Here is a 12,118-nt window from a genome sequence, read left to right on the forward strand (position 1 = left end):
AATATTTCAAGTGAGGCTGGGCCACTTTACATATATTTAATTTTAACTTTTTTTTTTTAAGATTTATTTATTCATACAGAACTGGGGTACAGGCCAGAGGCCCATCAGGGGTGAGAGGCTTCACCAGAGACAGAGCCGGGAGCAGAACAGGCAGATCTACGAAGTACACTGCTGAGGGGAGCAGCGGGCGGGTCAGGAGAGGTCTGCCTCGCCATGTGGTCACCTCCGGGGCAGGCGGGAATCCAACTCATGCAGAAGTGGCTTTAGCTTCTCAGTTCTGCGCTTTAACCCGCTGCGCCACCAGGGAGGGCCAACCTTTTTTTTTTAATCTTTGTCCTGTCCGTATCCTTTACCCATTTTTTTTCTGTAGGGTTGATCTTTTTGTGTAAGAGATTTTTAGGATTCCTTATCAAGGAAATTGGCTCTTTGCCTGTGACATAAGACTGCCAATATTTTGTCCATTTGTCTTATTTATTATAATTTATCTTATTGTGAGTTTTGCCATGTAGAACTTTAAAAGGTTTGTGTGTTTGAATTCAGCAGCCTGCTCTTTGGTGTCTAGGTTTAGCGTAATACTTGAGATAGACTTTCTCATTCTTTGACCATTCTTTTTAAAGTCTTTGTATAGATTTTTCTTTAGAATTTTATTTTTAATATTTTTACCTTGCCTCCAGTTGAAATTTATAGTGTGTGAAGCATGAGGGACACTGGCAGCTTTATTTTGATGATATATGGAGAAAACAAGCTAGGAAGGTTAAGGAATGTGCTAAGACTATGAAATTTATACACAGTGGAGCTGAGGATACAGCATGGGCTATCTGAGTACAAGATTCCCATTCTTAAAATGGGACTTTATACAGTGTGATGCGTAGGAATACTGTGAGGACTAAGAGCAGAGTTAAGAAGCACACTGTGTATGGGGGGGCTGGGGAACGCACAGGCATTTTCTTTAAACATCAGTACTCCCTGCTGACTGTTGCTTTCTTTGTCCTGAAAATTGTTGTATGTGCTTAGCCAGGTCTTAAGTAGCAAGCACTCTGCAGGGCATTTGCCTTAAAGCCTTTGTGTTCCTCTCCACTTCCAGGTTCACAGAATGATCGCAGAGTTCAAATTGATTCCTGGACTCAATAATTTGTTTGACAAGTTGATTTGGAGGAAGCATTCAGCGTCTACCCTTGTCCTCCATGGTCACAACCAGAACTGTGACTGTAGCCCGGTAAGCAAGAAAGTCTGGGGACAAACAGGGCTTTAAATACCAGGTGTAGTTTCTCAAGACCCGCCATGTAGGCCTTGTGAAATCACATTCTTGGAGGGTAGAGCCGACCCTGAAAGTCAGGGCTTGTCCCAGGGAAAGCTCCCGAGGTAGGGTGTGGCTACACACCTCTACTTATGCAGAAATGCCTTTGAGGTCCTCCAGCAGTGTCACCCTGTACCCCTCTAAGATGTGGAGCTCACTCCCCTCCAGGCAGAAGTGCTCACACTGATAGCCAGGAGCAAGTTTCTTTATTTTGTTCTTTACCACATTGCATTCAATTTGCATTCATTCGCCTTTTAGAAACTTGCACTGCCAGTGGTTTGCATCGATAAAGAGTTTAGAATGCTTTGCTTTCCTTCCCTTTTTTTTTTTTTAAAGATTTATTTATTTATGCATACAGAACTGGAGTATAGGCCAGAGGTGCAGAGGGGCTGAGAGGTTTCACCAGAGACAGAGCAGGGAGCACAACAGGCAGATGGATGAAATACACTGTTAAGGGGAGCAGCGGGCAGGTCAGGAGAGGTCTGTAGCGCCATGTGGGTCAGCTCCAGGACCGGGTATCAAGCTCGCACTGGAGTGGCTGCAGCCAGCTTGCAGTGCTGCATCCTAACCCGTTGTGCCACCAGGGAGGGGCTAGAATGCTTTCCTGTTTTAAGGAACCAAGGGCTCACCTCCACCTTGTCTCTCTTAGTGCCCTACAACCCTACAGCACAGACCTGGGGAGTTGAGGCTTTTTGTGTCTCTCAGTTTGTTGAGAGCTTGAGCGAGTCACTAAATCTCTGCACCTCTGCTTTTGCACGAGGAAGCTCACACTCCCTGGCCTGCTGACCTCACAGACTGAGTGGAGGCTCAGCCAGCAGCATGGGAGGCAGTGCCCTGGTTCTCAAAGTGCCCCATAGCCTCAGTGCCAAGGACCTGGGCACTTTACCTGGGGCTCTTTTTCCACTTCACCATATTTCTCTTTGACCTCTCACCCATCCATGCATTATTTTAAGTAACGACAGTCTGCACTTTTAGACATTCTTTCTGACTTTGTCAGAAACTGCTTAGACTTTATACTAATATTTTATTCTTTATGCTAATGTTTTATTTTTCTCTTGCACTTTATCTCGCTAATCATTTGTAACATACTTTTTTTATGGTCTCTTTCAGATGGTTAGGGTATACTGTGTGTCTTGAGACTTAACTGTAGGTAGGGGGTTGCCTCATGTTCTGTAATGCTCATGGAGAGCTCACCTTTCATAGGCTTGTTTTCCCTGGTAGTACCCATGTAGCGTGGGCCTGAAAGTATTTCTACAGAGCATTTGGCTTCTGTCTGCCAGGTACCTCATGGGGTGTGACTGTTCCTGGGCGAGGTTGCATGTTGAGTGTCCTGACCCTGCCGCTTTGGTAGTGTGACTCGGTCGTGCTGCTGCTGGGACGCCCTCTGATTGCCACTGGCTGATCAGTTGGTTATTCTAGCCCGTCTTCCACCAGATGCATACATCCCAGCCTTACAAGCCCCAGGCTCTGTCAGATCCCTGCCAGAGGTTGAATTCTAGACCTCTCACAAGTCTCGATTTCTCTTCATGCAGCGTGGAACTGTTCATCCTTAGCCCACTGCCCTGAACGCGATTCTTTCTTCATCATTTATGGTTCCTGTAGATATTCCTTTCTTTCTTAAGAACTTAGCCTCATATGTAGAAGAATTTTGCTGATGCAGACTTTTATGCAGAGTATTGGGTTTGTGTATTTGACAGGAAGGGTCTCTGTTGGCTTAATCTGTTGTTGGCCAGATGTAGAAGTCAGCGAGTGGTTTTCTGACTGAAGAAAGCCCTTGTTGAGCTCCAGGACAGAGGTTCAGAGCAGCAGAGCCACATCCCAGGCTCTCAGCGACTGTTTTTCTTTTGTTTGAAACATTGTGACTGGTTTTAACATCAATGATGTACCTGTATTTTAGGACATCACCTTGAAGATTCAGTTTTTGAGGCTTCTCCAGAGTTTCAGCGACCACCACGAGTAAGTACGAGATCCCTGGAAAGGGACTTGTGCTCCTTTCCTTGCTCTCTGTCCCGTGCTGACTTCACCAGCAAGAGGAGAGGGTGGGAGAGCCATGGTCACCTTGGTGCCACTTGCTGTTATGTTGTCAAGTGTGGTGCACTTCTGGCCACTGTCCTGAGAATTGCCATGTGCCCACCCTTTACCCTGTCACATACCTCTCAAGACCAGAAACGGCAAGCTGGGTGAGTCGTAGGGACTGGCAGGAGCTGACTTTGCTTATTGAGCGCATGGACTGTTCTTCATCTGCCCAGGGCAGCGTGCTCCCTCAGTATTTTGAAATACTTTCTGCCCTCTCATTTTTTTTTTTTTTTTTTTTTTTGCCCTCTCATTTTTAATTGTTCACCTTCAGTGGCAAATGCACACGAGAGTAATCTTCTGCTCTAAGGAATACAGGACCAGAGAGGGGTGAATGGCAGCTGGCCCTTAACTTTGGGGAAACACTATGCTGGGACTCTGGTGAACTTGATGCTGCTGCTTAGTCACTGCCAGTTGTCCGTGTCAGGGAGCTGGTTCCCATGCTGTATGGCTTCTGAATGTTGCCCGTCAGCGGTTAGGATATGTGTGAAAGATCCTGCTGTTCATGTTGCTTTAAATTTGTTTTGAAACATTTTATAAGCTAACAGATCATGCCTGAAGACAAATGTGGACCTACGTGCTTCTTGGCAGCGTTTGGTTGGATCATGTTCATCGGCTTCTTTGAGAGGTTTTCCAAGGCTTTAGAGTGGCCTCCAGGAAGTAACCAAACCTAAAAAAACAGTGCCAGTATGTTATGAATGTGCACTTTCCCCTTAGCAAGTAGGTTTTGGTGAGATTTCTCAAATCTGAGCACTTGGATGTGCCAGGCACTGTGCTGGAACCTGGGGAGACAGTGATGAGCGAAAACAGCCATGACGTAAGTTCAGTGACCGCATAGTGGCAGATGGAGAATGTTCAGGAGGAAAGGAGTGTGATTCTGTGAAGGAATGTCTGACTGGGGTCCTGACCACAGTAGTCAGCAACTCTTCCTTTCAGAGTACTTGTCAGCTGGGACCTGAAAGATCGTTTGCAGTAAATTAGGTAAAAAGGAGGAGTGAGAGGGCAAGTTTTCTAGCTAGAGCGGGGGTGCTTGTAGTGGCCCCGCAGGAGGGAGTGTGGCCTATTCAGGGATGTAAGTGTGGACATTGATATGTGGCAGGAAGGCTTGGCTCAGAGTGAGGCTGTGAAGGTGGTGGCTGGCACAGAGCCTGGTGGGTCACATTCACAGGCTGGGCTTATAGATTCCAAAGCAGTGCAAGACATTTTTAACAGGGGAATGATGTGATCTCATTCCATTTTCTGAAGATCAGCCTCAGTACTGTGTGTGGACTGATTCCTGTGGGGAGGCCGTTTAGGAAGTTGGTTCTGTCCACATGATGCAGGCGGACACATCTGGATGTGAAGGGTGAAGAAGGGAGTATCAGAGCCAACTGATTCCTGTGGGAATGCTGGGATAAGAGCAGGTTTGAGAAGTAAGGTGATGAGTTGGATTTGAATATTACTGAGTGGAAGTTTCCTTTGAAGAATCAAATAGAAATGTTCCACGACCAAAAAAAAAGGCCTGGATATGTCGAGGGAAGGTTCCTTATTAGTGAAGATGTCCGGCAGAGAGGCAGGGTAGGGGCCAGGTGGACTCCTACAGCCTGAGAGCCATGTGTCTGCCTGCAGAATAAGGCTCCTAGGAGGTATCTGGGTCATGCTCAGATTCCCCCTCCCCGGCTTGTTTCAGGAACAAGTACCTGCTGCTCAACAACCAGGAGCTGAATGAGCTCAGTGCCATCTCTCTCAAGGCCAATATCCCTGAAGTAGAAGCTGTCCTTAATACTGACAGGTGAGTGTGGGTGGGGTGCAGCTTTGACCCACAACCGTCCCCCAACTCCTGGCTCACAGCCCTGGTGCTCATTGATGGATACACACAGGTCTACATAATTGTCCTTTTTCCTCACATGTAGCTACACTGTCCTGAGGGCTCCTGTGTGCCAGGCACTGTCCTCACATTAGCCGCATTATCATCTCACGGGAGCCTCAGAGCAGCCCCAAGAGCGGAGTGCCAGCATCACCTCCACTTTACAGATGAGGGAGCAGGGGCTCAGGGAGGCCACCTGCCAAAGGTCATATGTGCTCTGCTCCCTTCTCTTGTCACTCACCTTTGCTGGCATATTTCTTCTTGCCCTCTGCCAAGTCTTACTCCCAAGGCTTTGCTTTGCTTCATATTTTAGAGCAGGGATAGAGGCCACAGGTTCTCAGGGTCAAGCAACAGGAGTCATAGTTGCCCAACTTTTTTTTTTTTAAGGCAGCAGAATTCCATGTTCAGATGAGATTGTACACAGCTTGCCCTGGTATCTGTAGAGCTGCTATATTTGAGAGTTTTAGGGTACAAACCCTTGCCAGCCTTCTCTGCCCCCATGATATGGCCTGAGTCATTTCCTTATCGCCTTTCTGCTTCCCAGATGAATATGCTCAGGCCCAGAGACCAGGATCCCTGTCCAAGGCCAGCGAGAGCTAAACCCGGGGCCCAGGCTACTCTCTGCCTCACCCTATTGCGCAGGCTTTGCCCCATCTGGCAGACTGTTTCAGACCCACTGTTGAAGTAAACAGACTTCCCCCTGGCAGTTCTGAGTCCTTTCTGATTCCAAAGGTGTTTCTGGCCTCTAATCATTTGTGAGTGAGTCTGGAAAGGGAAAGCTGGCCAGAGGTGGGTGTGAACACACGCAGCTCCTCAGTTCTAAATGAAGGAGTCCTCGGGGTGCTCTAGACTCAGCTAGAACAGGAAGGGCATCCTCCAGGCTTAATAATGTCTCAACCTTTCCCCCCCCCCAAGCCAGCAGAGAGACCCACGCCCATTGCCCCAAGACTGATCCTTTGGCCAGGTGGAAGTTGGCCCCTGTCAGATCTGCCATCAATGTCCTTGTCTATTTTATTTCAGGAGTTTGGTCTGTGATGGGAAAAGGGGCTTATTAACTCGTCTGCTACAGGTCATGAAGAAGGAGCCAGCCGAGTCATCATTCAGGTAGGGCTGAAGACAGATCCCTGATGCTCCCAGGGCAGCCAGGAGTCAGGTGTTTCACAGGTGGTCAGAAATACCTCCTTTAGTTGCCAGCTTCCACCTTGGACTTCTGGTTTCTGCGGGGGGCGGGGCTCAGCTGCAGTTTCCCCACATGTCACCTCTGCAGGCATGTATTGGCTTCTGCTGACTGGCTGTGTGTTTCGAGAACTGACCGAGCATTCACCAAGCCCCTGTTCTGTGCAGGCACTGGACAGGTGGAAAAGAAATAGGAGATTCAGTTTCTGCCCACCTGGGGTTCCCTGGGTTGTGGGAAGCAAGCATAGAAAGCCCTTTGCAGTGCAGTGTGGGAGGGAAGGGAGCAAGGACCTGCCCAGGAGCAAAAGGAAAACCCGTTTCTCTGCTGGGTTCATGGGGATGGACGTGGGGAGGCCACTTCTGAACATTCCTTAGACTCTTCTAGCTGAGTCTTGAAAGCTGTGGGTGGGAGCAGCCAGTGAGAGGATTTCCATCAGGGCTGGGCTGTGAGCAGTCAGTCAATAGGCTCCATCCTCAGATATGCTCCTGTTACCTCAGCCTGTCTTGTCCAGACTCATGGCCATGGGCCCCAGCTCTGCCTTCCCGGCTCCCTCCATCAGCGACTCCTCCACCTCTCTAGGGCAGCTGTCAGAAGTGGGCTCATGGCCCAGCTGCATGTGTTAGTCTGGTTGCCTCACACATTCCGTCTCTTCATGCCCTCTTGATCTTCTGAGGGGGCAAAGCGTAGTGTGCACTTTTACATGTGACTCACTGGGTCCAACCCCTTGATTCTACATGTCACCTCCTCCTTCCAGAGAGAACCAAACAGAAGACCATTCCCCACTGGGCTGTCAGCTCCACAAGTTTGGGGACTCTTGCTATATCCCATTGCCTAGTACGAGGACTGACGCCTAGGTAGACTATCAGTAAATGTCTGTTCAATAAATGAAGAGGCAGCGCACATCTCCCAGCCCCTGGGGGAATGGAGCATGGGCCAGAAGAGGGCAGCCTTAGCCACCTGGGCCAGGGGTCAACATTTTGGTTGCAGGTTTTGGCAAGCCCGGGCTGTGGAGAGTTTCCTCCGAGGGACCACCTCCTATGCAGACCAGATGTTCCTGCTGAAGCGAGGCCTTCTGGAGGTAATGGCCTGAAGGAGCCAGGGTGTCGGGTACCCCATTCTTCCCCAGCCCTTTGCACTACTTTCCTGTCCAGGAGGGAGGCTACCAATGCCTTTACTTTAAAATGCCAGCATATTTTCCTAGTATTTGCCTCAAGTTTCCAATTGCGGGTGCCCCCATGGGTGCTTAGTGGGAATTGAGGGATTTGGGAGGTCACCATGGAGGGATATGAGAACGCCTGTAGAATTACCCAGAGGCAGAATATGTTCAGGGTCAAAAATATACTCAGGGATATAAGAAGCAAAATATACCAGAGAGGGAATGGGGACAAAATGGCCAAGCTATATGGTTTTTGTTTTGTTTTAATTTATGAACAAGAAATTGACCTGTGAATTTTAAAATCCTTGTGGGAAAGAACTGATCCAAATCAGTATAATTTCCGGAAAATGTAACAGTCATACTGTCATAGAAAACTTTATCAAGGAGTTAAATTGGCTTTGGGTTCTTGATTTTAATTAGTGTAAACTATTTAAATAATTTCATTTGTAAACACAACTACAAACCATGGGGTCAGATGTGTCCTGTGCCCATAAACTCTGTGCTTCACTTGTGGCCCCTGTGCTCAGGCAGCAGCCATATACCTGGTAGCAGCTCCCCTTGCTGCAAGCTGGAAAGCCCTGGTCCTCTGGTGACCACAGAGCAGGGTCAGAGACGTGGCCCTGAGCCCTGGGCAAGTGAGAGAGGCCATGGCTACCTACCCTCAAACTGCCCACCACCTGGTGAGCTGTGGGGGCTGGCCTTGCCCTCGGAACTACCAGCGTCCTTAGATGAGAATCTAGACAGGGTGGCAGCTTCTGTCAACCTAGAAGCAAATGTCACATGTGCTGAGCTTTGTGCCAGCCCTGGTGGGAGGCAGGTGGTCACCATTTAGATGAGCACAGCCCAGGGGCAGCAGCTGTATCTGCCAGGGCTCAGCCATTTTGCTGCCTTCATGTGTCCTCCCCCACTCCCCAGCACATCCTGTACTGCATCGTGGACAGCGAGTGCAAGTCAAGGGATGTGCTCCAGAGTTACTTTGATCTCCTGGGAGAGCTGATGAAATTCAATGTGGATGCATTCAAGAGATTTAATAAATATATCAACACTGATGCAAAGGTAAGGCTAACCCAAGGCTCCAGGGGTCTGCTGCTTTGGCCAAAAGTTATTTTGGAAGATGGTCCTGGCTCACCTTCCAGTGCTGGTTTTAATTCAGAGCTTAGTGGGGAGCCAGTGTGTAGTCTGTGGCCAGCATCCACTAAGTTCCAGTGAGAGAGGCCATGGCTGTATACCCTCAACCTGGTGAGCTGTGGGGGGGCTGGTCTGCCTCTGGAAGTACCAGCATCCTCAGATGAGAATCTAGACGGGAGCAGGTTGTGGGCAGGAGTAGGTGAGATACGAAAACAGCTGCGGTCCAGTGTGAAAGGACCAGGCTGAGCCCTCGGAGAGCGGGACTGGGCCTGGTACGTGAGACTCGCGCCAGTGTGTGACAGAAACCCACTCAGCTTAGCTGAAGTAAAAACAAGAGGATTCCTGCTCCCTTCTGTGCAAAAAGCACTGGACACAGTGTCAGAAGCTCTGGGGTAAGCTCCTGCTGGGCCTGCTTGTTAGGAGGAGGGGAAGCCTTCATCTTTCTGTAGAAACCCCAGGCTGGGGGAGGTCAGTGCTGTGACTGTCCAGCAGGGGTGGAGCTTGGTCTCTACTCCAGTTCCAGGTGTTCCTGAAACAGATCAACAGCTCGCTGGTGGACTCCAACATGCTGGTGCGCTGCGTCACTCTGTCCCTGGACCGGTTTGAAAGCCAGGTGGACATGAAAGGTAAGAAAACCCGGAGTGCCAAGGTGATTCAGTCCAGTGCCGCTGCCCTGGACTGACATCCAGCTTCTAGCAAGGAGGCAAGAATAACTGGAAGTAGCTGCACCATGACAGGGGTCACTGTGGTGACTCTGGGTGATTATCTTTGTTTTTAGTTTTCTGTGCCATCCGTGTTTCCTTTAATGAACATGTACACTTTTAATAAAGGTGAAAAACCTTTGCTGCCAGCAAAGGACAAAAACCAAGAAAACAAAATGCCCTTGCTCTCCTGAACTAGGACTATTGGGGTGAGACAGACTAAGGTGGTGGTGCCTGGGGCGGGCCTCAGAGAGAGGAGGTGGTGAACTCTGGTGCAGATTCTCAAGAGGACGCAGACTTGATCTGGGTGGCAGGACAGCTGGAGGTTTGTTCCTGCTTCGGCCAGCTGTTTGACAATGGGGGGCTCCCAAGAGGGAGCCAGAGGAGGCTTGACTAGAGGCTTGGATGGCAGGCTTGTGGGCTCAAGCCGTGGGGCAGCTTCAGAGCCTGCTGCTCACAGCTGCCTCTGTCCCCAGTGGCTGAGGTCCTGTCCGAGTGCCGCCTCCTTGCCTACATATCCCAGGTGCCCACACAGATGTCCTTCCTCTTCCGCCTCATCAACATCATCCACGTGCAGACGCTGACCCAGGTGAGTATCCCCGGCAGATGTGCAGGAAGAAAGGGAGATTGGAAATGGTTTCCCTCGTCAGCCCAACAGAGCTGACCTCTCACTCTCATTCTAGAAGTGTATCTCCTGACACCCATTTCTTGCCTACTAGGAAGCACTCCAAGCTATTATGAGCATGTTTGCCACTTTACAGATGGAGCCTGGGGAGGGAGCAAGCCTCTGAGGTTAGGGACAAATGCTGGTCTGACTCGCTGTCCAGTGCACTCCTCACCCGGCCTGCTGTGCTTGGACCTGAAGCTGACTCCCGCTTCTCTCTAGATAACTGCAACTGTCCCGTCTCCAAGCATAACAGCCCTTTTTGTCTAAAGCAGAGTAATACTGGTACTTCTCAGTATTCTTTTGTTCTTCATCACACATTGTGGAGACTGGGAAGGTTGTGAACTAACAGACCGAGACTCCTCTGTCTTGAGTCTCCACATCTAACGCTGAGTGAAAGTTAAAGAGCTGTTTCTGAGGCGTGCACCCAGCCCTGCCCTGGAGATGGAAGCTTCCAAGAAGAAACAATGCAGATTCTGGAAGCGGAGCAGACTCTTAGCTAGACCAGTTGTTCCCACAGGGTGGGGATGACTTGGGAGTAGGCTGGGGACCAGGAAGGTGCTGGGGCCAGGTGCTGGCTTTGGTCCTTTTCCTGGTCGTCCTGGTTTGTGTCGTGGCAACTCAGCATGTGACCGTGGACTCTGCCACCGTCCTCCTGGGTCTGGGCCTGGTACAGCCTCCTCCCTGCCGGGGCTCACTTTACCTAAGCCAGCTGGCCTGGGGCTTTGTAGGAGAATGTCAGCTGCCTCAACACCAGCCTGGTGATCCTGATGCTGGCCCGACGGAAAGAGCGGCTGCCCCTGTACCTGCGGCTGCTGCAGCGGATGGAGCACAGCAAGAAGTACCCCGGCTTCCTGCTCAACAACTTCCACAACCTGCTGCGCTTTTGGCAGCAACATTACCTGCACAAGGACAAGGATAGCACCTGCCTGGAGAATGTGAGTGCCCCACCCCAGGCGATGGTGGGTGGGCTGTGGGCATGCAGACCAAGGGCCCTAGAGGGGCAGCAGGATGCGTGGTCCCTGCCTAGGCTCAGTGGTGGGTGGCTTTTGTCCCCATACCAGGCCCTCCCTGCCGGGTGCTGGGTTTGACCTGGTATCTCCAGGCACCCCACTGCCCCTCTCTCTTTGCCCAGAGCTCCTGCATCAGCTTCTCATACTGGAAAGAGACTGTGTCCATCCTGTTGAACCCAGACCGCCAGTCACCCTCTGCTCTTGTCAGCTACATTGAGGAGCCCTACATGGACATAGACAGGGACTTCACTGAGGAGTGACCTTGGGCATGGCCTCAGGAGGCTGCTGGGCCAGGGCGGGTGAGCGTGGGTATGCTGCCACACATCTGGCCCTGTCTCCGCCTTCCACTGCCTCCCTGCTGCTCTCGGCCTGTGCTAGGTCTTCAAGGACAGGCTTGGCAGGAGGGAGCATCTAGAATCCCTTGGCCCCTGGATCTGAGGGCCCCAGGTCATTGGGAACCTTAGTTCCTTCAAGATGAGGATGGGGCACTATGCCCACCCTTCCTTCAGAATCCTGGATCTTGGCCCGTCCAGAGGTAAGGGGATTTTTAAAAATAGCTCTGTATGAGCCCCTGCCCAGTCTCTTGGTTGTCAGTCCTGGGTTGGGGAGAGGTATATGGGCCCCTCCCCCATTTTGTGAGCCAAGCTTGCCCTGGCCTTTGGACCCAGAGAGGCTTCTGAGCCCCTGGGCAGGAGTGGGGGATACCAGAGAATGCTACCTTCCCCCAAGCCTGCCCATTGGCCCCTCCACCCCCCATTTCATCTGGTTCTGTTTGCTCATTGGCTGCTGTGGTCTCCCCAGGGGGTTCCCCAGAAATACAGAACCTTTCCCTTCCATCCTTGGGGCTTGGGGTGGCTGTGCCTGTCCCGGGTCAGCGTCGTCTCCTGCCTGAGTCCAGATACCCAGGCTGGGAGCACACCCTTGGCCTCTCCTTGTGTTGCCAGTTCATTAACAACAAATAAACCAATTAAATGGAGGCTATTAAAAAGAACTTTATTTTAAATGATTGATGTGGACCTGACTTTTGTCCATGGGACTGTGAGCTGTCCCAAGCTCAACAAAG

At 50.6% G+C, this 12,118-nt stretch overlaps 1 protein-coding gene across 3 annotated transcripts in view; it reads left to right on the plus strand.

The window, feature by feature from the left end:
• The window catches only part of TRPC4AP (transient receptor potential cation channel, subfamily C, member 4 associated protein), a 49,288-nt gene that overhangs the window by 25,743 nt on the left and 11,427 nt on the right, over positions 1–12,118 (plus strand). For 2 of the 3 annotated variants that reach the window (XM_012728223.1, XM_012728224.1), the window contains exons 8-17: positions 1,085–1,216; positions 3,195–3,253; positions 5,040–5,141; positions 6,237–6,320; positions 7,381–7,471; positions 8,465–8,605; positions 9,195–9,303; positions 9,855–9,967; positions 10,774–10,980; positions 11,178–12,058. In XM_012728223.1, coding sequence (XP_012583677.1) covers positions 1,085–1,216; positions 3,195–3,253; positions 5,040–5,141; positions 6,237–6,320; positions 7,381–7,471; positions 8,465–8,605; positions 9,195–9,303; positions 9,855–9,967; positions 10,774–10,980; positions 11,178–11,315 — 1,176 coding nt within the window. In that variant the 3' untranslated portion in view covers positions 11,316–12,058. Of the gene's footprint in view, positions 1–1,084; positions 1,217–3,194; positions 3,254–5,039; positions 5,142–6,236; positions 6,321–7,380; positions 7,472–8,464; positions 8,606–9,194; positions 9,304–9,854; positions 9,968–10,773; positions 10,981–11,177; positions 12,059–12,118 lie in introns of those variants that run through there. The other variant, XR_001145700.1, reaches the window with a different exon arrangement.

Source organism: Condylura cristata, unplaced genomic scaffold (assembly GCF_000260355.1).
Source record: "Condylura cristata isolate star-nosed mole 26May11 unplaced genomic scaffold, ConCri1.0 scaffold00022, whole genome shotgun sequence".
Taxonomy (NCBI): Eukaryota; Metazoa; Chordata; class Mammalia; order Eulipotyphla; family Talpidae; genus Condylura; species Condylura cristata.